A 22,702-nucleotide genomic window follows, 5' to 3' on the forward strand; every position below is an offset into this window, starting at 1 on the left:
GATAAAAATGTTATTTGTGAAGAAGTTCATGAAGTCATTACTAGTTAACGTTAAAGGGATGGTTGGCTCAACAGAGCTCTGACTGTTTGTCAGCCTGGCTACAGTGCTGAAGAGAAACCTGGGGTTGTTCTTATTTTCTTCAATCAGTGATGAATAGTAAGATGTTCTGGCTTTGTGGAGGGCTTTCTTATAAAGCAGCAAACTATTTCTCCAGGCTAAATGATGATCCTCTAAATTTGTGACACGCCATTTCCTCTCCAGATTACGAGTCATCTGCTTTAGGGTACGTGTTTGAGAATTATACCACGGAGTCAGGTACTTCTGATTAGAGACCTTAGTTTTCACTGGAGCTACAGTATCCAGAGTCGTACGTAGTGAGGAGGTGAAATTATTAACAAGATAATCGACCTCTGTTGGGGTAGTGTTCAGATAGCTGCTCTGCTCTCTGTTGGTACAGGGCATTGAAGATGATAACAGTGGGTGGATTATATTCTTAAACTTAGTTACAGCACTTTCAGAAAGACATCTACTTTGATAAAATCTACTCTCCACCGCTGTGTAATCAATTATTGTAAATGTAAATGTTATCAGGAAATGATCAGACAGGAGAGGGTTTTCAGGAAACACTGTTAAATGTTCAGTTTCTATGCCATATGTTAAAACAAGATCTAGAGTGTGATTAAAGTGGTGGGTGGGTTCTTTTACATTTTGAGAAGCCAGTTGAGTCTAATAACAGATTAAATGCCACGTTGAGGCTGTCATTTTTAGCATCTACATGGATGTTAAAATCACCCACAATAATTATTTTATCTGAGCTCAGAACTAAATCAGATAAAAAGTCTGAGAAATCAGACAGAAACTCTGTAAGGCCCAGGGATGGATGCCGTCTCTCCTAACAAGACCAGGTTTCCTCTAGAAAGTTTCCCAATTATCTATGAAGCCCACGTCGTTTTTTGGACACCACTCGGATGAAACCAGGAGATGTCCTTACTGAATCATCAGAGCTGAACAGGTGATGGAGAAACAGGTTTACCTTTTAGGTGACATGAATGAGTTGAAGGAAAGTTATGAACTGTTTCTGAGAGACAAATAACACCAGGATCCTTTTCTAAGTAGCTGACAGCTGGTAACTGCAGGGGCGGGTCTAGCAACGTTTTGCCAGGTAGAGCATTAACTGCTCAAAATGCCTGGGCCGATTTTTTGTCCCAGTCGAGCCCTGGCAGCGGCTATTTAGCGGAGAGCTCACCTGGTGAAACTGCATCCCCTGTGCCCCTCCCCATCCCACTCTGACACCAGTGGAAAAGACCAAAATTACCATGACCACGAGAGAGTAAACATTGTGAGGTGTGGGCCCTGGCTCACCTGCACCAACTTTCTGATGAACAAAGTGTCGCTGCTGTCTTCATCACACAGGATCACATCAGCATTTAATGTATGTATGTGCGAGAGCTGCAGTCATGGTGGTTTCACATGACTGTGGACCGCACTGTCCGGCTGGCTGTTAACAGTCGAGTCAGTTTTTCCATCTTTAAAGAAAAAATGGCACGAGCTTCCTATTGAAACGTCATTTCCGGCTCCTCTGTCTCAAAGCAAGATGGCGGCCGTGATAGAAAGAGTTGATGGATGTGTTGGGTCCTTGGACTCAGATATCGTGTCACTAAGACATACACCCCCTCCATCGGACCAGCAGCACCAGAACAATCCCCTGCTGGGCCTGCCCATCGTGGCCATCGAGACCATCCTCAACTTCCTGTCCTACGATGAGATCAGCCTGCTGCGCTCGGTGAGAACAAAAACAGCAGCAAAGCTAATGCTAGCCAGGGCTCCGAATCCTGTTTGGGTAGCACTCGTGTAAAGGCAGCGCAGACATCAGTCTGGAGCCGTCTGTTTGCAGCCACGGCCCGCATTGTGCTCATCGAATTAGCAAGACAGCCGAGATGAGCAGGGCTGGGATACACGACACAACACTATCACAATCACACAACTGTCAGAGCGCAGATGAGTGTTGGTCACGGAGTTGTTTGCAGCCAGTACCGGGCTCGTGGCTGTCCTCTGTCCTTATGTAACTCTGTGAGGTTAGTAAAAGCCTCGCAGCTCCATTCACCTACACTTCAGTCTGCTCGGCACACAGCCTGGAGGCTTTGTTCTTCTGCTGTGCAGAATTGTTGGAATCAGTCGCTGTCATATGTTAGTTTGCATTTGCTGAAGAGTTCGTTGCTCACTGGCTAAGTGAGGTAATAAGACTGCTGTGTTTTCACTGACATTTGCAGATGAACTTAATGTTGTGACTGGAACCGTTTTCCTGCTGAGATACTCATAGCTACTAAACACTCTCCTCTTGATGCGAAATGTTGTGACATGTAATACAAACAAGATGTTCAATGAAGATGTTTTTTTTAGCCTTACTCTGTCATTACACAATACTCTGTGGACTGTGTCGTACCTTACCTTACTTACCAGTATGAGCGGTGCAGCTGTATCAGCAGATACGTATCAGGTCAGTGTCAAATGACTGTTGATCTTTAATGATCAGGTTTAAAAAAGTGACTTCATGACTTTTTTCCTTAAGCAGCAGAAAGCGTTTCCTCCAGTCTAACCCAAAGTAGAATTCAGCCATTGCTTTTTCCTCTGATCCCCTTAACTGTGACATTCGGGAGTAGTTTTTGCAGCAGGATTGTAAGAGAGGACGGTAAATATTCCTTTGAAAACAACAGGAATGATAAGAGCCAATGTATCAGCTCTTAAAACTGTGAATGTAGAGACTGGAAGCCCTCCACTTTATCCAAAGCACTGTGTCAAGAATCCCATGTAGGCAAATAACTTGAAACTCTGAATTGCTACATACTCATCAGATTACCTGTCCACCTGTTCTCTCTGATCTGTCTTCAGGTATGCAAGCGTATGGACATGATTTGCCAGCGTGTCCTGAATCAGGGATTCCTGAAGGTGGAGCGTTACCACAGCCTGTGCCAGAGGCAAGTCAAAGCCCAGCTGCCCAGGTCAGTATCACATCACAAGTTATTCCACTCTCACTGCACTCTGGTTTTCTTCAGGAACTCTCCTTTATTTAATTATTTGGCCAACTTTAAGAAGCTTGGAAATGACTTTATACTTTTTCCTTGATCTGAATTAATTGGCTGGCACTTATGTAGAGCGCTTATAGTCTTTTTTTGTCATAATCATCTCATCCTTACACAAGTATTTTTTCTTAATTCTTCATAAGCTGGGATATAAAATTCACATGTACCTTGTATTAAATGAAAGCATTGTATTTAAATGCAGAGGAGGGAAAAGTCATTGTTCATAAAACAAAAATACAGGTACTGGTTGGTGAGTTAGGACATTGGGAGACGAAACCAAATAAAACATCCTTAACAAACAAAGTGTGTTCTCATGAAATCCTTCTGGTAAGGTGCTTCTGTCAGTAGGGTGGGATTTAAGTTCTTGATTCCCATCAAGGACGAGAGCATGATGGGTAACGTCCAAACTGCATCCAGGATAGAAACAGCTGCATTATGCTGCTAACACAACTTCAGCTCTTTCCAAGCACATGCACAGATAGCATGCTAATTCTAAGCTAGCCACGATCCCAGAGTGATGTGAAAACTGACTGAATGCCAAGCCGACCACAGCGGCCAGACCCTGAACTCCAACAGGGAAGAAGCTTGATAATCAGTCAGGCTGCAGTGTCCGTTTATACGGGTTCAGCTTTGTGTTGTCCGCTTTGTGTTCATACCTAAATGTCAAGAGAAGGATCATTTGTGTGTCCTTATTAGGGATTTGTGCTGGTGGGTGGGACTGCTTTACACAGTCTGAGCTTTCAGACCCTTTTTATTACCCCTCAGCTGTAAAAGGCTGATGGGGTTTTGCTATCACCCAGCCAGATGAGCAGGCAGTGTGGGCACCCAAGTTTGTGAATGCAGCAACTCAAGAATGAGGCGACGTAGAATTCAAACCATAGGTGCATCTACTAAAAATCTTGGATGAGTTTAAATCCGGGTAACCTTAACCTCAAGGTCAAGGGTCAAGTTTTCCGAAAATCATCAGGGATTTTCACGTTTCTACTGGTGGCTGCCGGTAGAGCAGGGCGATATGACCAAAAATATTTATCACGATATACATTTGAAAATTTGCGATAACGATATAACTGACGATATAATTGACACGAGACAAAATACTTTACAACTCCACAACTTTATTAGTGAAAAAAAAACCATCAATGTATTTTCACTTAAACAAGCAGCTGTTTTTTATCTGCATTAAAGTTATATAAAAATGTAACAGTGCAAATGCAAATTCCTTGCTGTCAGTTTAACCAAAAGGCGTTTCCAGTGGAAACTGGCCGACATATCCTCAGCATAACCATGTATAATATCCACAAAACTTAAAAAGAGGTTATACACACACGATACGGTAACATTATGTTGAAGCACAGTACGTATCACTCCGCGAGGCTCCGCCTACGATAGCCGTAATGCTCCGACAATCCATCGAGCGGTGCGGCTTCGTAGCTTAGCAAAGTCGTACTGAAACATTTGACAGATTTTCGAGCGCCGTGTACATAAAATCGTTTCGAGGTCAGTAAACACAACCAGAGTTCATACATAAGGCTCACGGGATTATAAGGGGCTCTGTCGACTTTCAGAAAAATCAAAGGATTGATTTTAAGTGCGCCGTATTTTCCAAACAACACGGTAATAACGACGGCCCGCTAGCACGCGCTACCAAAAATAGTGCTTTGTTGTGTATCTGACGGACGAAAGCTAAACCAGTTCCACACCAGTGAAGCTGCAGCATTTTATAAACCAGTTCTGGTTCATCCGTTTCAACGATCCGCTTTCGCTCTTCTCATTCTGCGTCGCCGGCACGCTTTTTCCTCCATGTGCATATGCAAACAAAGGCACTGCGCATGCGCGTTTTACCCATATTCTATTGCGATATTTCATTTTCTTATCATTGCCCAACATTACACCGGTATTACCGTGAACGGTGTGATATGGCCCAGCCCTAGCTGCCGGTATGTCACCATTTTAATTCCAGCCCTATTTATCTGACCTTCATGTGAAGTTCATGGTGTCGGCCTGAGTGCTGAGGCCTGGTAGCTTCAGATAATAGTTACCAGACAAAGTAAAAGCAGGTCAGAGGCTCTGTTCCCTTCTGCTTGGTTTCTGTGTAAACAAGAAGCCAAGATTCTTACAGCATATGTGAGCATGTTGTATTGTGTCCACAATATGTATCTATCTTCTCTCTCTTGTATGTATTATTGTAGGGTCTACCTTACTGTGTGTGTGTGTGCGTGTGTGCGCGCGTGTGTCCTCGTCAGCCTCCTTTTTTGGCAGCTCCTTTTGGGCGTCGCCTCAGTGGATCATCTGCCTCCATCTCACCATAAACCAAAAATCACTTTATGCCTGTGAAACACACACACACCTTAAACACTGAAAGCACTTCTCTGCCCAAACACTTTGTCTAGTATTCACAACCACAACCTTTCAGCTTTTAATTTTGTGCAGTTGGCAGTAAACTCCATGCCCCAGACCTCAGTAAATTATGTTTGTGTCATTCATTTCAATATTCTCCTCCCAAACGTTTGCCCTCTATGAAAGAGAAACTCCTACAAATACAGATATAATAAGGAGCTTTAATTGGAGTAATAACTTCCATCTTTCAGACACTGTGTTCTTTTGGGGTTTTTTGTGTTGTTTCTTAGTCAAACCTACAATAGTTTCTTGACGTCATCACAGGCTTTTGTGCTGTGCTGACTGAGTGCCTCAGCTCCTGTGTCTGTTACAGGCTCTATTTCTGATCCTTTTCAAACAAGTTTGAATCCCACTTCTAAAATAACTCAAATGAGTCTCGAACAGTAAATCTTTTAAATTTTCCCTCCAAGCTTTGAGTTTTCTTAATGATGTCAAGAAAAAGATCATATAAATGATATAAATGACAATACATAGAAATGGATATTCTTTAAAGTTCTCTTCATGTTTCCATTGTCTCCCAGGAGAGAGTCAGAGAGGAGAAACCACTCCCTGGCCCGTCACGCTGACATCCTGGCTGCTGTGGAGACCCGCCTTTCACTACTCAACATGACCTTCATGAAATATGTGGACTCCAACCTGTGTTGCTTCATCCCTGGAAAGGTTAGTGTAGCTGCTACTGGCAAACAACTCTGCAGCATCAGTAGTTTTCAAGACAGAAGGGAAAAGTTCTCATTTAAAAAGCTAATTTTTTCCTTTTGCAGCAAGTCCACATTAATCCACATTTATTTTTCTTTTTTATGTATTTAGTTTATGTTCTATGGACCCCTGTCTGTTAATAAAGTGAAACGAATCCGTGCTTTGGTGTTTGCCGTGACATGCTATAATTTGTTCCTGGGTCTGGTGCTACATGCAGGATGGTAAACAGATGAGTCCAAAGCAATAAAAGCAAGTTTTAGTCAAATTCAGATGCTGAATATGGCTCTTGTGCTTTTAAATATAGCGATATAGGTATAAAAGGACAAGTATGTGTGCAGGTATTTTTGGTGGTATACAGAAGTGACAGGGTGCAGTGAGGTGTGATTATTTCTGTTCCGCGTGCGTGGACCTGACCGACGTGGATGAATTACAGAGTCTGACAGCAGCATGAAGGAACGAGCTCCTGTAACGTTCCCTCAGACAGCCAGGTTGAAGGAACCTGTTGCTGAAACTGCTCTTCAGATTGTCCAGTGTGTTATGTAGGGGGGAGTCATTTTCCATGATTGCCAGCAGTCTTGCCCGCATTCTGTCCCTGATCACCACCTCCAGGGCGACGAGCTTCATGCCAACAACAGAACCAGCCTTCCTCGTTAGTTTGTTCAGTCTGATTGCATTGTCCTGTTAAGGTTTATGGAAATCAGTCTGCAGTTGGCTCATCATCAGGAGGGTTTGATCAAGTAACTACCAGGGCTGAGACACTCAGCTGTCACATGACTAATTTATTTATATAGCACCAAATTACAACAACAGTCGCCTCAAGGCGCTTTATATTGTACAGTAGATCGTACAATGATAGATACAGAGAAAAGCCCAACAATCATATGACCCCCTATGAGCAGCACTTTGGCGACAGTGGGAAGGAAAAACTCCCTTTTAACAGGAAGAAACCTCCGGCAGAACCAGGCTCAGGGAGGGGCGGGGCCATCTGCTGTGATTGGTTGGGGTGAGAGAAGGAAGACAGGATAAAGACATGCTGTGGAAGAGAGACAGAGGTTAATAACAGATATGATTCAATGCAGAGAGGTCTGTTAACACATAGTGAGTGAGAAAGGTGACTGGAAAGGAAAAACTCAATGCATCTTGGGAATCCCCGGCAGCCTACGTCTATTGCAGCATAACTAAGGGAGGATTCAGGGTCACCTGGTCCAGCCCTAACTATATGCTTTAGCAAAAAGGAAAGTTTGAAGCCTAATCTTAAAAGTAGAGATAGTTTCTGTCTCCTGAATCCAAACTGGAAGCTGGTTCCACAGAAGAGGGGCCTGAAAACTGAAGGCTCTGCCTCCCATTCTACTTTTAAATACTCTAGGAACAACAAGTAGGCCTGCAGAGCGAGAGCGAAGTGCTCTAATAGGGTGATATGGTACTACAAGGTCATTAAGATAAGATGGGGCCTGATTATTTAAGACCTTGTATGTGAGGAGCAGGATTTTGAATTCAATTCTGGATTTAACAGGAAGCCAATGAAGGGAAGCCAAAACAGGAGAAATATGCTCTCTCCTTCTAGTCCCTGTCAGGACTCTTGCTGCAGCATTTTGGATTAGCTGAAGGCTTTTCAGTGAGTTTTTAGGACTTCCTGATAATAATGAATTACAGTCGTCCAGCCTGGAAGTAATAAATGCATGAACTAGTTTTTCAGCGTCACTCTGAGACAGGATATTTCTAATTTTAGAGATGTTGCGCAAATGGAAGAACGCAGTCTTACATATTTGTTTAATATGTGCGTTGAAGGACATGTCCTGGTCAAAAATGACTCCAAGGTTCCTCACAGCGTTACTGGAGGCCAAGGTAATGCCATCCAGAGGAAGAATCTGGTTAGATACCATATTTCTAAGATTTTCAGGGCCGAGTACAATAACCTCAGTTTTATCTGAATTAAGGAGCAGAAAGTTAGCGGCCATCCAGGTCTTTATGTCTTTAAGACATTCCTGCAGTTTAACTCATTGGTGTGTGTTATCTGGCTTCATGGACAGATAGAGCTGGGTGTCATCTGCATAGCAGTGTAAATGTATGCTATGTCTTCTGATGATGCTGCCTAAGGGAAGCATGTATAATGTAAACAGAATTGGTCCTAGCACTGAACCCTGTGGAACTCCATAATTAACCTCAGTGTGTGAAGAGGACTCTCCATTTACATGCACAAATTGGAGTCTATTAGATAGATATGATACAAACCACTGCAGTGCAGTACCTGTAATACCTACAGCATGTTCTAATCGCTCTAATAGGATATTATGGTCGACAGTATCGAACGCTGCACTGAGGTCTAGCAGGACAAGCACAGAGATGAGTCCACTGTCAGAGGCCATAAGAAGATCATTTGTAACCTTCACTAAAGCTGTTTCTGTGCTGTGATGAGCTCTGAAACCTGACTGAAACTCTTCAAATAAACCATTCCTCTGCAGATGATCTGTTAGCTGTTTGACAACTACTCTTTCAAGGATGTTTGATATGAAAGGAAGGTTGGAGATTGGCCTATAATTAGCTAAGACTGCTGGGTCTAGAGATGCTTTTTGAGTAAAGGTTTAACCACAGCCAGCTTGAAGGCCTGTGGTACATAGCTGATTATTAGAGATTAATCATATTTAAGATCGAAGAATTAATTAATGGCAGGACTTCTTTGAGCAGTTTTGTAGGAATGGGGTCTAAAAGACACGTTGATGGTTTGGAGGAAGTAATTATTGAAGTTAACTCAGAAAGATCAATTGGAGAAAAAGAGTCTAACTTAACATCAATGGTACTAAGAGTAGCTGTAGATAATATTACATCTGTGGGATGATTACTGGTAATTTTTTCTCTAATGATAAAAATGTTATTTGTGAAGAAGTTCATGAAGTCATTACTAGTTAACGTTAAAGGGATGGTTGGCTCAACAGAGCTCTGACTGTTTGTCAGCCTGGCTACAGAGCTGAAGAGAAACCTGGGGTTGTTCTTATTTTCTTCAATCAGTGATGAATAGTAAGATGTTCTGGCTTTGCGGAGGGCTTTCTTATAAAGCAGCAAACTATTTCTCCAGGCTAAATGATGATCCTCTAAATTTGTGACACGCCATTTCCTCTCCAGCTTACGAGTCATCTGCTTTAGGGTACGTGTTTGAGAATTATACCACGGAGTCAGGTACTTCTGATTAGAGACCTTAGTTTTCACTGGAGCTACAGTATCCAGAGTCGTACGTAGTGAGGAGGTGAAATTATTAACAAGATAATCGACCTCTGTTGGGGTAGCGTTCAGATAGCTGCTCTGCTCTGTGTTGGTACAGGACATTGAAGATGATAACAGTGGGTGGATTATATTCTTAAACTTAGTTACAGCGCTTTCAGAAAGACATCTACTTTGATAAAATCTACTCTCCACTGCTGTGTAATCAATTATTGTAAATGTAAATGTTATCAGGAAATGATCAGACAGGAGAGGGTTTTCAGGAAACACTGTTAAATGTTCAGTTTCTATGCCATATGTTAAAACAAGATCTAGAGTGTGATTAAAGTGGTGGGTGGGTTCTTTTACAGTTTGAGAAGCCAGTTGAGTCTAATAACAGATTAAATGCCACGTTGAGGCTGTCATTTTTAGCATCTACATGGATGTTAAAATCACCCACAATAATTATTTTATCTGAGCTGAGCACTGAGATTCAAGTAAAGTGAATGGCTACTTTGACATGGTTTCCACACCCCAGTCCCCCAATAGTCAATCTAAGAGTGAGGTTTATTGCTACCAATAACAACAAAACTGAAAGCATAAACTCCAGGTCTGTGAAGGTTCTTTAAGTTGCTTGAAGACGTCTTCAAGCAACTTAAAGAAGTCCAGATGCTTTTCTTTCCAAGCTCCTTAGACCAGCGGTCCCCAACCTTTTTTGCGCCACGGACCGGTTTATGCCCAACAATATTTTCACGGACCGGCCTTTAAGGTGTCGCGGATAAATACAACAAAATAAAACTAGTACCGGTACCGAAAAAAAGAAGATAAATTCATAACACACGTGAAAAGACCCAGGAAAACCGAGTAAATGATAAAAACGATAACAAAATAACGCTGAAAACCGATAAAAACCCTGAAAACTATACATTTCACATCTGAGCCTCAACTCTCGCGGCCCGGTACCAAACGACTCACAGACCGGTACCGATCCGAGGCCCGGGGGTTGGGGACCGCTGCCTTAGACCATGAACTCCAGGGTGAAAAAAGGTCAAAATAATAAACAAAACAACCTATTCCAAAGAAGTGCTACCTAAACCCTACTCGAAACTAAACAAAACACAAGCACTACCTTTAATTCCCTAATTTAATAAACAAGAGAAAAAGTGCAAAAAAATAGGGTGTTCACCCCTTCTGCTTCAGTGCTATTTACAAGATCAAGCACTGCGAGTTTGGAGGCCGAGGACAGGTCTGCTGTTGCTGCCAGGGGAACATCTGTGGGAGACAGGGTTTTTGAAATGGCCAGTTCATAGTGGGTGTCAGTCAGCAGGTGGCAGGTCAAAGCCGGCCCAAAACTCCAATCACGTGGAGGACCTGCAGAGACTCTTAAAGGCACAGAACACACACTGATTCAGAATATGGCCAGGGCCTTAACACACATGTTGAACTGCAGTGGAAGGAAAATGCCCTAAATCAACAACAGTACCAGCATGATTAAAAAGGAAAACTATTTGATTATTGATGTTGAAACCGTCTTTAATCAGGTTGGTGCTGTTGCTGCTGGTTTAGGACGTCTTAGCTGCACCACAGTTCAACATGTGACCATTTAAAACTATGCTTTAACTGTTAGTAGTGGCTCATACCAGAGCCTTCTTAATTTGTTTCTTCCGACTAGGTCAGCTCCCCACACCTGAATGCCGCATCGAGCTTTTAAAAGCCTGTTTCACTCATTATTTCTCTGTTATTTGTATTCTCCTGATCACGTGCTGTTGTGTGTCATCAGGTTATAGATGAGATTTACCGCGTGTTGCGCTACGTGAACTCTACCCGAGCACCTCAGCGAGCTCATGAGGTTCTGCAGGAGTTGAGGGACATCTCCTCCATGGCCATGGAGTACTTCGATGAGAAGATCGTCCCCATTCTGAAGAAGAAACTGCCGGGAGCCGATCTGTCTGGTCGCCTCATTGGCTCTGCACCAGGTAATTGAAATGTGACAAAAACAATAATAGTTGCGCATCCCTATTGCACCGGGTGTCCAAGGTTTTAAATGCAACATTTGAGCCACAGTGGTTGTGCGTTTGTGGCTTTCCATTTGTATCAGAGTTGTCACTAAATGTGAGAGACGAGAAAGTCATCGTCCTGGTTAGTCTTACGTGCCACCCCAGCCGTTGGTTGTTTGCACTGCTCTGCACGCGCTCTGCTTCACACGCTGTCACCTATGCTAACTCTGGAACACGCTTTACTCAGATGTGTGTCTTGTGCCCTCAGTGGCAGGTCCATCTACCTCTTTGACCACCATGTCCTTGCTGGCTAAGAACACACCTTCCCGCTCTGAGATGACCAAGGTGCAGCAGCAGGTGAAAGTGAACGGGGCATCGATGACGGTACTGCGGAGGGAGATGCAGGAAATTCGGGTCAAGCAGCTGGAGCAGCAGAAGCAGCTGCAGGACCAGGAGCAGAAGCTGCAGGAACAGAGCCAGGTGATCGCTGAGCAGAACGCCCGCCTCGCAGAGCTGGAGCACAAGCTCCGTGAACTGATGGAGAGTAGCGCTGCTGCTATCGGAGGACCCAGGCCCAACACAACTGTCCCCTCCACATCCAGCAGCTCTGCTGTGTCTTTCACTGCTGCCAGCACATCTGCTGCTGTCTTGACAGGCGTGGCTGCAGCCTCACCCAGGGAGACAGAGGGTGAGGGAGGGTCTTCGCTAAAACGCACCAGAAAAAGCTCAGACCTTCCACGACAATCCAAACGGCTGCGCAGCAAGAAATGAGAAACTCAGTGTGTCATTTAGCTCAAGTTATTTTGATTTTTAAGGTCTGACTGATCACATCTTAAACCAGTGCCCAGAGTTATCAGCCACTCCACCAACACACTTCCTGTATACTGTCTCACACACAGCACTGACACCACCTGCTGCGCTGTGGAATAATTCTCTGCTGCCCACAACCAAAGCACTGAACCCTGAATGTCATCCAGGACTTTGCACATGGTTAGGTTTGTCGTTACAGAACTGTTAATGTCTGATTTTCCTTTTGTTAAAGACTCGCCTAAATAATACATTACTGTGTAAACACGTCACTAGTTTATAGTTTCACCTTTAAAAAGGTCCCATTCTCAGCTACTCCGCGTTGTAGTTTCTACTTTGAGCAGTGGATTACTCCACATGTGGCCGTGTAGTGATTTCAGGCAGTGGACTGAGTCAGACTACAGTGTGACCTAGGGTGACAGAGTGACTTGCTGATGATTTATCACTACCTGCATGATAATGTAACTCTATAGAAGACATTAGGCTTTGGCTACACAATGTTTTTTCTTATGCTCCATTCATCAGTGTCCTGGTTCTGCACATAGGATTTGTTGGCCAGTCCTTGCAAGGCTTCTGAACCACTTAAATCAATAAGGGTATAGGTGGGTGGTTGGCTATTTGCCTCTAAAAAGGTTGTTTCATTGAAATGACTGTACTCTCAAATGAAGATGCTTATATTTGCAGCCTTATATTTGGAGTCTTGTTAACAGAAGTCACCTTGCACATGTGATTTAATGCATTTCCTGTTTGTTAAGAAAATGTTCATATTTGTCATTTTGGGAACATAAACTACTAAAGGATATCGAATGAAAATAGGAAGTGTGATGCTCCTGGAACAGCCTAACTGCGGTTGCATGTTGTCAGTAGTTAGTGATCTTCACAGGGGTCTAAATCAGTTGCAACAGCTTCTTTCTAAGTTTGGCTAAGTGCAATATGAATCGATGAAATAGTCAGTGATTTATTTCTTTTTAGTAGCTCGCTTTTTCTTTTTTTTCAAGAGCTGCTGCTCAGATGAGTTTTTGATGAATTCTTGAATCTTCATGAAAAGCACGGCTGAAAGGAGGAGAAGGCCAAACTGTCATGTATCAGCTCTGTGGGGGGGAATATGTACATCAGTTTGTCTTTCCACTCTTTACAGAAGCAGCAGTGAGCACAGGAGCCATGCTGTGCTGAATATGAAAGCAGTCATGCGTTTGAAGCCCCTCATGTCCATATTTGGCTGTTATATGATGCATTACTGTATGAGCTGTGCTGAGGATAAAAATACTATAAAACTGACCTTGATGGCAAACTGGTGTTTTGCATCTGTTCTCTGAATAACGTGAGAAGCCTGATATGAGCTTCAAACATTCTGCATATTCACTATACACAACATGTACTCCAGTACAGGTCAGTGTTTTACCTTGGGAGGGTTTCATTGTGTAGTCTGTCCTGACTGCACAAACTGGAGACACACAAGGCCTAACTTTGGCAGGCTTGCACAATACTTTTAATACTTTCACTTTGCTAACAGTCTGAAAACTGAGACGACCTTGAATTAAGTCCTTTAACTCAATAAATGTAACCTGGTGTCACTTGCTGGCTTTTATCGACATTTTCAGCCACATGTCGCTTGATACAACATTTGGCCAACCTCGTCTGCTGATGAAGATCTGAAGGTTTTAGTCCGTTCCTGAGGTCCAAATGAAAACAGTGATCAGTTGTTTGCTTCTTATACTTTTTTGAGCTTTTAAGATTTCTGGGATGTCGTTGTCAGATCATGTAAACACTCCTCCAGTATTGAATTGCAAATATAGAATCCCTGCTGGCTCATGCTGGGCTTTTCCCCAGCTTAGGACTTGTAGTACTTCAGTAAACTCAGAGAAAAACACAAGTGCAGAAGTACATGTGGGGGAAAAGAAGGAAGGAAAAAAACAAAACAAGACTGCATTTCAAAGGTCACTTCTAAAACTTGCAGGTTTTTCTCACTTTGTCCCAAATGCCAGCTGATTTTTGTTTTCTCCTTATGTTTTGAAACTCTTCCTGAGACTTCTGCCTCCACCTGAAAAAGACGAGGGAAGTGAACCTGATTTTTGGACTTTTTTGCACAAATAGATGGTGGCAGTGGGAACCGGTTACCGTTAGACTCTGCCTGCTTCCTTCTCTGTACAAACTTGTTTTGTTGCCTTGTGGCTGCACTTGTGTTTTACTTGTTCCAAGTGTTTCTGTTCTTTGGATGACCTGAACTAACACATGGCACATTCATTTGGTAAAGACATTTTGGAAATGCATCTCACGTGTCTATTATGAAGACACAAGGCAACAAAGCACAAGAAGATCTAATCTGGTGGTTCCATCTGAGACTGCGTCTCAGTCTAGAAAACGTTACTGTATTCTTCATGTATTTTAAAGTGCAGATTGTGAATTATTTCATGTACGTATGCCAAGAAAACTATCTTTTGAGTTGGGGCTAATTGTACAGTCTTCTTGCACACATTACTGTTACTGATGTACAAATCAAACCTATTAAAAATCAGCTAACACATTTGTGTATCTCTGATTGTAAACATGAAGCTGTAGATTTAATGTTAATATTTGAGTGTTCATTCATCATATACATTCATTATGTTTGGTAGAAAACAATAGTAAAACAAATGTAATTGATATCATTCTTTGCTTGTGTGGTCGGTCGTATTATCCATTTTGGTGGATACATGACATTGGCACGAAATAAAAACAATAACAGGAAATGTTCGTGCTGGAGACAGGAAACTACAGTTCCGATGACTAACTAACTGGAGTGCTGTGCTGGTACGCTGCAGTGTGGCAATGAGACTCTGCATCCAAATCAAAGCCATTTTTTAAACATGCAGGTGTTACTTCCTGCAATATGCATTATGTATGGTGCAAATATGCAGTATACGCGTTTCATATAAATTTTCTTTAGCCCAGATAAATAAACATTTCAGTCACATAAAATGTGAATTTTTATGTGCTGTATAGCATATAGAATAAATAAGTAAGCCAATAAGTGAGACTTGTGTTTGTAAACCCCCCGTGTTGTGTAGCTTCAGTTTGTCTTTTTTTTTTAAATTATGCAATAATCAAATTGTTATATGCTTAAATTTACACAAAATGCAAGAACTCTGCCCTGTCATGAACACATTTTTCACCAAAAATCGAAACTCAGTATATCATAATTTATTGGCTTAATAACGCGCACCTTCATTTCATTTCCAGAGTGTAACAATCAACCACCTGTGTTGAAATCTAAAAGTGCCCATGGTGTTAATTCAAAAGGGAGCTTCCTCACCAAGCAAGTCATCAGTATGTTGAAGCTCATCAATTAGTTCCTGCTGATCAGTCACATTATCCAGGACCATTAACGGAGCTTGGATTTCGGAGTCACTCGTGGTGATGGACGGAAAAATAAATGAACAAACACACAGAAAAACCACACAAGACAGAGACCAATAAAGGCAGAAACTGAGCCCTAAAACACATTTACAACAGACTGACATGGCTCTTAAAAGTCCCTTACGGATTTTTAAAAAAAGCAGATGTATGAAGCAATAATAGGCTGACTGATGAAGAACCTGTTGAGAATTTTTTTTTTTCAGAATTCAGAAGCACCTTAAACCAGCGTTCCCTTCATCTGTGTTCCCACTGGCTGCTAGGGACAGGTGGAGAATTTAGTTGTGCTGATGCAAGTTTGACTTGCATTTAAATACAACATTTAAATACAGCAGTATATGAATAAATAAAGTGAAACTACAAATATATACATTTAATCATTTCTGATGCAAAGACAGTCAGTCATTCAGCTGGCAAACCCAGTTAACTGTTCTTTTGTGTTTAATGCAGCAGTGATGCTTGGTCTGCTATTTAATGATTATGTTTCGCTGACAAGTTATTAATGGAGGGAGAGCGCGAGATTGATAGACAACATCTGGCTGGATTAGAGCATCAGCCCAATCTGGCAACACTGACCCTCATTAGAAACTCAAACTTTACAAAGTGGCAACAACAGCAAAGGTGAGTACACGCTTCTCTGTGACTTTACTCTGGATGATGATATGTACTAGTAAGTATGTCTGTATGAATAGTCTTTGAAGTTTATTATTATCTAAAACACTTGTTTAACGTTTTGAGATCGCCCCCGCCCCTCCAGCACTATCTGCAGCAGGAGCAGCAGCAACTGCTCAACAGCAACATTTTACACATCAGGTAAAACATAGGCTACATTTGCTTTGCATTGTCCCTGCCTGATGACAGTGATATAGTATGATGTGATTCCATATTAGATTCTTGATGAATGGGGGTTCAGCCTGGTTGTTGGTGCCCTCTTTTAACTTTGAGCACATGCCCCTTCAAACATCTCTGCACGGCCCTGCTCAAAGCCTTAGTATTTCTGCTCAGAGAATGTCCTGTTTTACGCTTGTTTTTTAGTGTCACATTTTCATTTCACAACAGTTTAATTTAATGTCACTTTTAAAAAGGATATGAACACACAACTGGAGAATAAAAGAATCTCAGTTATTTAACTGTTGCTCAGGTCTGCAGTGAACTATTTTCACTCCAAGTCAAGAGGTTTGACGATTTTTGAGGTGCTAACTCAAGAAAAACAAAAAACCCTCAAGATATATTCTGTAAATATATGTTTCGCTGAAATGTTAGTTTGTTGACATAGCAACAGCCTTAAAACAAGGTTGTCGTCACGTAACGGTGTTCGCTGTTACGTAGCGACAGGCCACCGGGGGGCGGAGTCTGCAGCCTGCCGGCTTTTGCGCACGTCAGCGGCGGGCCATCAAAGACGAAAGGAAGGGAGGCAAAGAAGTTTCTTTTAAAGAAACGACCTTGTGCTATTACTTTTTGGAGAAGTGCTGTAAACCTCTCACTACAGTAGTCACAAAGATGGGAAACCGAATCGCCCGTGAGGACTACGAATGGGTTTATACGGACCAGCCGCATGCTGACAGGAGAAAAGCGATTTTGGGTGAGCTAGCTTATCCGTTAGCAAATCGCGCATGAATCCATAGTTAACAAAGGTATAACCAAGTTTGGCTTTTGACGACTAACTTTCGTTAAACCGTCTAATTGCACACCCCGACACCATAAAGGCTTAGTTTTTTGAGTAGTTTTAAGCAACGGTAAGTTGCTAATTAGTTTCGAGCTAACGGTTCCTTATGCACCCGTATATGTTAGCTATCAGACCAACTTTGCTCAATATTTAACCCACAGTGAGAACCACTATCGTTTCAGTTACACAATTTGACGTGGACACGCGCTCGCGCACATACACGCACAGAAGGAAGTTCCAGCTATTTAGGCCATTCGAACCAACTAATATTATGTGAGGCTAGCAAATGGGGAGTTCTCGCAGTGGTTATGTGCCACTCCCTAAGTTTCTCTTGGGAAAACTGCAGTAACGGTTTGACACATAACCGGTGCTCTCGATGCCTTTCAGGAGTAGTTTGTTGACTTTGGGGGCAGATTTTAAGCGTTAAACGCACATATTATATCACATTCTCGCCCCACACTTGGCATAGTTAAAGCATTGCAAACAAAAAAGGAAAAGTATTGCAATTTGACAATAGCCAGTATAAAAACTACAGTATGCTCCGTACGTGTTGGGTTTTTTTAAAAGTTTGTTCTGGTTTGTAGTTTAAGTGGTATAGCTAATTTCCAAGGACTCTTTTTTTAGTTTCAGAGTTCAAACCCAAAGATAATGAATTATCGTGACATGAAACTGAAAGACGTACATAAACTTTTTTTTGCATTTTAGCTCGAAAACTAAATAATCAGAACCATGATCTCTCTCTCTACATATATGACTTTTATCGGTACTGACGGGTGATTCACATTAGTAACTATAGGCAGCTGACTCACATTGAATGCTGCTTTTCTTCTTTCAAACACACAAAGCGTTCATTGTGTCAAAGTGCCTTTTTCTCTGAATCAGGTGGTCTGCTTTAGCCACTGGACCAAGAGGACGGTGATCAGTGTTTCTTTTGCATTTCTAGTGTCTTTTTCACTGAGGAGAGTCACAATTTCACACAGAGATTTCACAATACTTTAAGTTCACTGAGTTTTTTCCCTTACAGCATTTTAAGTTGTTTTTATGTCACATATTGCAAGGTCTTTGTGATTATATACCTCCAAACTTTGTGAATTGTGCCCCTACTGAATATTGGCTACTTGGTCCAATGTAGTTTGTATGTCCATACATATTTGCTTGTAAAGAGCTTAACTGTATGTGGTCTCAGGTCCCTCCCTCTGAGAGCCATCTTGCTCTAGTAGTGGAGGCAGCATGGTGTGACACAGGATGTGTTGAGACACATCTCTCTGCTGTAAGGTCCCACGTTTTGTGCAAATATATGTAGCCTGGAGGCCCTGTGAGTTTGCTCTTTTAACCTGACTGAATCTGAAATGAGTCAACAGCTTATACTTACGTGGCTTGAGCTGGCTTTTGTTTTGACTGAGGTTGTTAAAGGTTTGAGTCATTCAAATTTTTAATCCATTTTATTTCTATTGCACCTTTCATTGCACGTCAGTGGAGTTCAGTCAGATTAAGTTGTGGACTTCATCCATTGCAGCACATTGAGTTTTAGTTTACGTTTAGTTTTTATTAGTTTCAGTGTTAGTTTTAGTCTTTTCAAGTATTTCTGTATTGTAGGTCATATGCTGAACGTTGGCTTTCAGTCTTGTAGGCTCTAGTAAACTCAATAAACTTGTCCATCAAAGCGACATCAGGCAAGGTGTAGTAACATACTTTAGCAGACTAAAGCTAAGGAGATCTCTTTGATTATGTTTATTTTCACAAAATAAATTCAGTTCATTTTTCCATAAGTCTTGGGGTTTATAACTAGTCTGTTTGTCTTTACATGTTAAACTGGATCTTTTGGATTTTTGAAATGTATCTGTCATGTAGGTACAAATGTATCATGATTATAAAACATGACTATTAGCTTTGTGGTGTTGGGGTCAAAGGTTTTATGAAAGGACAGGAAGATACAGAGAGAATCGACACACAGGTCACTAATTAAGTGGGGGGGGGGGTTGTTGCTGTTTTAACATTGCCTTGACCAAATTTGGTTTTGTAACCTATGCTTTTTTATGGAAAAAATGTGATGCTTTAATGTAAATGTAACATGTTTAATCACATGAACCTGTGGAAAAGGCCTGAGCGAAACAATGTCTTCAGCAAGTCTCTTAAAGTGTCCTGAAGTGTTTATTATTCTTGAGTCAGCCATTAAAATAAGATCGAAATACTATTTATGGCAGCAGTTTTAAATGACCGATTAGCAAAATGCAGTAGCGTTTTTCAAATTTAACAAGGATACATGTGTTCCAAATTCATAAATAGTCTTAATTCAAGGATATTATTGTCTACAACTTTGTACGAAGAGTGTAACGTTTAATTAGGAGCGCAGCTTTACCTCGTGAGGTTGCGATTGTCTTCTTTTCAGCATTTGAATGTTGACTGAACTGACTTTGAGTCTCCTGTGTTTATCTTGCAGCCAAATATCCAAAAATCAAAACGCTGATGGGTCCTGACCCGAGGTTGAAATGGATCGTGTGCATGATGGTGGTGATACAGTTTGTAGCTTTCTACCTGGTCAAGGACTTGGACTGGAAATGGGTTCTGTTTTGGACTTATGCATTTGGCAGTTGCATCAACCACTCAATGACCCTTGCTATTCACGAGATCTCCCACAATACAGCATTTGGAAACAACAAAGCCATGTGGAACCGCTACTTTGCCATCTTTGCCAACCTGCCGATCGGCCTGCCCTACTCTGCGTCTTTCAAACGCTATCACCTGGATCATCATCGCTACCTGGGTGGAGATGGGATTGATGTAGATATCCCCACTGATTTTGAAGGCTGGTTTTTCTGCACTCGCTTTCGCAAGTTTATCTGGATTATTCTGCAGCCACTTTTCTATGCTATACGGCCCCTTTGCATTAACCCTAAACCCATCACTCAGCTTGAGATGACCAACGTGGCTTTCCAGGTCACCTTTAATGTTCTGCTCTACTGGCTGTGGGGGGCTAAGCCTGTGGTCTACATGTTGGCTGGCTCCATGCTGGGAATGGGCTTGCATCCAATTTCTGGCCACTTCATAGCTGAGCACTACATGTTCCTGAAGGGTCACGAGACCTACTCTTATTACGGCTCTCTCAATCTGCTCACCTTCAATGTGGGTTACCACAACGAGCACCATGACTTCCCCAGCATCCCAGGACGCAGGCTGCCCATGGTGAGTAAAGTTCAGAGACAGTGCAGGTTGTTACCCACACATTCTGACCACTGGAGTTAGTTCCCTGCTAATGTCACATTGTTGTGTACACATGCAAAGTCAACAGATGGTTTAGGCCAGCGGTCTCCAACCTTTTTTGCACCACGGACCGGTTTATGCCCGACAATATTTTCACGGACCGGCCTTTAAGGTGTCGTGGATAAATACAACAACATAAAACTAGTACCGGTACCGAAAAAAGGAAGATTTATTCATAACACACGTGAAAAGACCCAGGAAAACCGAGTTAACGATAAAAACGATAACAAAATAACGCTGAAAACCGATAAAAACCCTGAAAACTATACATTTCACACCTGAGCCTCAACTCTCGCGGCCCGGTACCAAACGACTCACGGACCGGTACCGGTCCGAGGCCCGGGGGTTGAGGACCGCTGGTTTAGGCAGTCGTTCTGAGAGAGAAACTGCAATGGTTAAAAACATTCTTCAGCTGAGAATTTGTCACATAAAACCTGCCTAATAGAACAGTAAAGCTGTACTCCATGATTTGATTTGGTTTAATATTAAAATGATACAGAATATTGTGATTGAATGTACTCAGGAGAACAATAAAGGATCCCTGCCCCTCTGTAACCTGAGATATGAAAGAAACTGAAATCAGCATTCAAAATCCTAAAGGAACATGAAATAAGTTATCTGTGAGCAGCAGGCTGTAAACTCCTTCTTTCACAGGAGTTTGATTTCACCACCACCACCAGTGCAATTTGTGCAGAAACAGTAAAATCATTATGTCTCAAGCATGAAAGAAAATTGTGTAGTGACTAAATGGAGAAAGTTGTGATGTGTCCATTCCTCGTGTTTTGTTTTCAGGTAAAGGAAATTGCTGCAGAGTATTATGCTGACCTGCCTCAGTACACATCTTGGGTGAAGGTCCTATACGACTTCATCATGGACGATACCATAAGCCCATATTCACGAATCAAGAGAAAGCTGAAGGGAGAGGTCAAACAGGAGTAACGCCACTGTGGGAACACTGCTGTGTGTCCGCTGTAAAGGCAGCCTTTCCACTTTGAAAAAATTAACAGCTTCTGCAGATGAGTGCATTCCACATGTGGACTAAACTGACTAGAGGGATGAAGTGCTGAGTGTGCACAGAACAGGTCTTTGTTTTCCAGATCCAAAAACGGGTGGTGCTGGGCTTTAATTTGTTGGTGTTGTAGAGCGAGAACAAATATAGGACTGGCTGCACAGAGACCTGATATCTGAACAGCTATGAATCGGTTCAGATATCCGAAAAAGTAAAGCTTCATTCATACTTTTCCTGAGTGCTTCTCAAAGTCAGGTGGTGGGGCCCTGGAGCCTGTCTGCGGATACTGGGGGTAGGGTAACTCCGGGGCGGGCTGCCAGTCCACCCAGGGCTAACACAATGCAGCACTTCTCTTTGACACACCCTTGCTGTTACAAAGAGGCTTCATTCAGACTGGACTTCCTTTTTAACGGAGTGATCTCTGCAACTTCCATGTCTGCGTCCTGTCCCGCTAGTCGAACTATTAGAGTATGAGGTCTTTGTGCAGCCAGCCCCACAGATTCCTCTGCTGAAGTAAAGCGTCACAGCTGGCTTCTTATCTGAAGGCACCAAAGCAGCTGGATCCAACCAGATGTTTTCTTCCACTTTAGAGCTCAAACACAGTGTATTTAAATTTAACTTCCTTCCATATAAATTGAATTTCTTGTGAGTGATGCATCTATGCACATTTAAAGCCAACATAAAAGCGAAATTTAGATGTTCACATTTTGTGGCCTGTAATGGCTCCCGGCCCATCCTCAACAAGATCCAACCTGTGACTGAAAATGTCTGAGCTTGTGACATGCATATGTAACTGATCACCAGAGCGTTGTTTTCCATGATTGTGATCTTAACTCAGTTGATTGCTTCTTGAGCAAGACTTTAAAAGATGAAAGTGTTAAAACAATTAGCTTTACTTTGTTTTAAGCCTGCACATTTACTTATGTTGAACTGAATGACGTGGACAGTACTGAGGCCACTGTGGTGCTGTTATGATTTCACTGTGGGACATCTCTGGATGTAAAACGCAGAGGAGTGCACTCACTTTTTGTGCTGTGTGCTTGGAGCAGGCCTGTCACTTCTGTACTGTGCTGTATGTTTCACACTGTTTGCTTCCTCCTTAAAGAGACCGGCGTCACATTAAACTCTGGAAAACAAACGTCTTGGTCCTTCATGTCCTCCTCTGTGTGTCAGGTGGCTGCATTCATGATGACTGCTCATT

At 42.2% G+C, this 22,702-nt stretch overlaps 2 protein-coding genes across 2 annotated transcripts; both read left to right on the forward strand.

The window, feature by feature from the left end:
* Positions 1-1,567: 1,567 nt before the first annotated feature.
* fbxo28 (F-box protein 28) lies at positions 1,568-14,696 on the forward strand. The gene is made up of 5 exons (XM_084949171.1): positions 1,568-1,783; positions 2,890-2,999; positions 5,999-6,137; positions 11,149-11,344; positions 11,634-14,696. The coding sequence occupies exons 1-5, from the start codon at positions 1,595-1,597 to the stop codon at positions 12,134-12,136; spliced, it is 1,137 nt and encodes a 378-aa protein (XP_084805297.1). The 5' UTR covers positions 1,568-1,594; the 3' UTR covers positions 12,137-14,696.
* A 2,208-nt stretch (positions 14,697-16,904) lies between these two features.
* On the forward strand, positions 16,905-22,639 carry degs1 (delta(4)-desaturase, sphingolipid 1). The gene is made up of 3 exons (XM_084949172.1): positions 16,905-17,147; positions 19,672-20,414; positions 21,285-22,639. Exons 1-3 carry the CDS (start codon positions 17,066-17,068, stop codon positions 21,429-21,431), a joined length of 972 nt encoding a protein of 323 aa, XP_084805298.1. The 5' UTR covers positions 16,905-17,065; the 3' UTR covers positions 21,432-22,639.
* The last annotated feature ends 63 nt before the right edge of the window (positions 22,640-22,702 follow it).

Source organism: Perissodus microlepis, chromosome 13 (genome assembly GCF_051167445.1).
Source record: "Perissodus microlepis isolate ML-2025 ecotype Zambia chromosome 13, ASM5116744v1, whole genome shotgun sequence".
Classification (NCBI taxonomy): Eukaryota; Metazoa; Chordata; class Actinopteri; order Cichliformes; family Cichlidae; genus Perissodus; species Perissodus microlepis.

Coding starts and splice junctions, on each gene's coding strand:
- fbxo28 (XM_084949171.1), top strand. CDS start 1,595: ATGGCGGCCGTGATAGAAAGAGTTGATGGATGTGTTGGGTCCTTGGAC. Junction 1,784..2,889: donor AGATCAGCCTGCTGCGCTCG/GTGAGAACAAAA, acceptor ATCTGTCTTCAG/GTATGCAAGCGTATGGACAT. Junction 11,345..11,633: donor CCTCATTGGCTCTGCACCAG/GTAATTGAAATG, acceptor TTGTGCCCTCAG/TGGCAGGTCCATCTACCTCT.
- degs1 (XM_084949172.1), top strand. CDS start 17,066: ATGGGAAACCGAATCGCCCGTGAGGACTACGAATGGGTTTATACGGAC. Junction 17,148..19,671: donor CAGGAGAAAAGCGATTTTGG/GTGAGCTAGCTT, acceptor TTTATCTTGCAG/CCAAATATCCAAAAATCAAA. Junction 20,415..21,284: donor CAGGACGCAGGCTGCCCATG/GTGAGTAAAGTT, acceptor TTTTGTTTTCAG/GTAAAGGAAATTGCTGCAGA.